At 23.6% G+C, this 1,465-nt stretch overlaps 1 protein-coding gene across 1 annotated transcript; it reads left to right on the top strand.

Moving 5' to 3' along the window:
• Window positions 1-18: 18 nt before the first annotated feature.
• LOC111034383 (THAP domain-containing protein 5-like) lies at window positions 19-1,126 on the top strand. The gene has a single exon (XM_022315571.1). The coding sequence runs from the start codon at window positions 216-218 to the stop codon at window positions 504-506; it is 291 nt and encodes a 96-aa protein (XP_022171263.1). The 5' UTR covers window positions 19-215; the 3' UTR covers window positions 507-1,126.
• The last annotated feature ends 339 nt before the right edge of the window (window positions 1,127-1,465 follow it).

Below are 1,465 nucleotides of genomic sequence, written 5' to 3' on the forward strand. Positions count from 1 at the left end.
AAATTAATTTTGCAAACCTTTTACAAATTATTAAAAATCGTCTTAATTGCTTAGACTTTTTCCAGTGTTGTTTTTTATAATAATATTATTGTCTATTCTAATAACAAATTGACATTTGATAATGACAAATGAACAAAACAAGATTATAAATAGAAAATCTGTTCATTTTTACTTTAGTACATTTTACTGTTCAATAAGATTTAAAAAAATTCAAAATGCCTGAAATGAATTGTGCTGTTGCTGTTTGTAAAAATAATCAATTTAAATCAATAAAAGAAGGGAAAGATGTATCATTTTTTACATTCCCAATTGATAGGAGAAGAAAAATTTGGGTACTTAGATGTAAAAGAGCCGATCAATTTAATCCTGATACATTTCTTGTATGTTCAGAACATTTTACTGATAATGATTTTGAGTTAAATTTTAAAGTAAAATTGGTTGATGGACCAACCAAGAAAAAACTTAAAAACTGTGGTAAGTCAAAAGCAATATTGACTATAGATTGATATTCATCAATCATGCAGTTATTTAAAATCTGATTTTTAGAACTTTGAAATATTATACTTAAATACCATATTTTTTTTGAGGCTTTTTTTTACTACTTAAGAATAGTTGTTGCTTGTGAAGATATTCACTAATATTTTTCAAAATCCAATCTCCATTTTTCTGTAAATAATTTAACATAAACATTTCCTGAAAATTTTGAAGTAGCATATCAAAATTTGAATTAGTAGGTTTTAAGTCAATTAACTTAGTGCAGGTAACTACTAAAGGTTAGTAGTGACAAAGATTTGGAAAATACGAGAGTGCTCTGGAGAGTGTAAAATAGTGTAATATAGTGTAATTTATCTACATTAATACATTCACCTATTTTAATATTTTATATAATTGTAAAACCAGTTTTCAGGACTATTATCAATTATCATTTATCGTTAATATAAACATTTAAAAAATTGAAAAGCAGTCGGAGGAACTACTAGTTCAAATCTTAAATTAAGTACATTTTCAAAAAAATTATCTTAAGTATTTACAGAAAAAACGAGTGTTCTCATTTCAAAAACAGAAGTTTTTATCAGTTCAGAACACATCAAGTAGCACGAAAACATTTAAATAATTAAAAAATTCCAATAATCAGAATTTCAATAGATTCATTATAAAAGAAAATTAGTAATCGTTACATACATACTGTATTATATATTTGTTTGTACAATAAATTCAATATTTTACCAAAAATAAATATGAATACCATCACAAGATTTATAAGAAGAGTACATTGTTCAAAATAGTGAAATATATAAGTTTTCTAAACATTTTTGTCAGTCTTAAAAATTGAAATTAAATGATGTAACTACAAGTTACAATCAACAAATGATAACGAAATATTAGTTAAATCATCAAACAATTATAAAAAATAAAAAACAGAGGAAGAAGTCAGATCTTTAGTATCAAATGTTTTGACTAAAAA

This window comes from Myzus persicae, unplaced genomic scaffold, assembly GCF_001856785.1.
Source record: "Myzus persicae strain clone G006 unplaced genomic scaffold, MPER_G0061.0, whole genome shotgun sequence".
NCBI classification, from domain to species: Eukaryota; Metazoa; Arthropoda; class Insecta; order Hemiptera; family Aphididae; genus Myzus; species Myzus persicae.

Excerpts from the sequence above, each read along its gene's own strand:
- LOC111034383 (XM_022315571.1), top strand. The coding sequence starts at position 216 with ATGCCTGAAATGAATTGTGCTGTTGCTGTTTGTAAAAATAATCAATTT.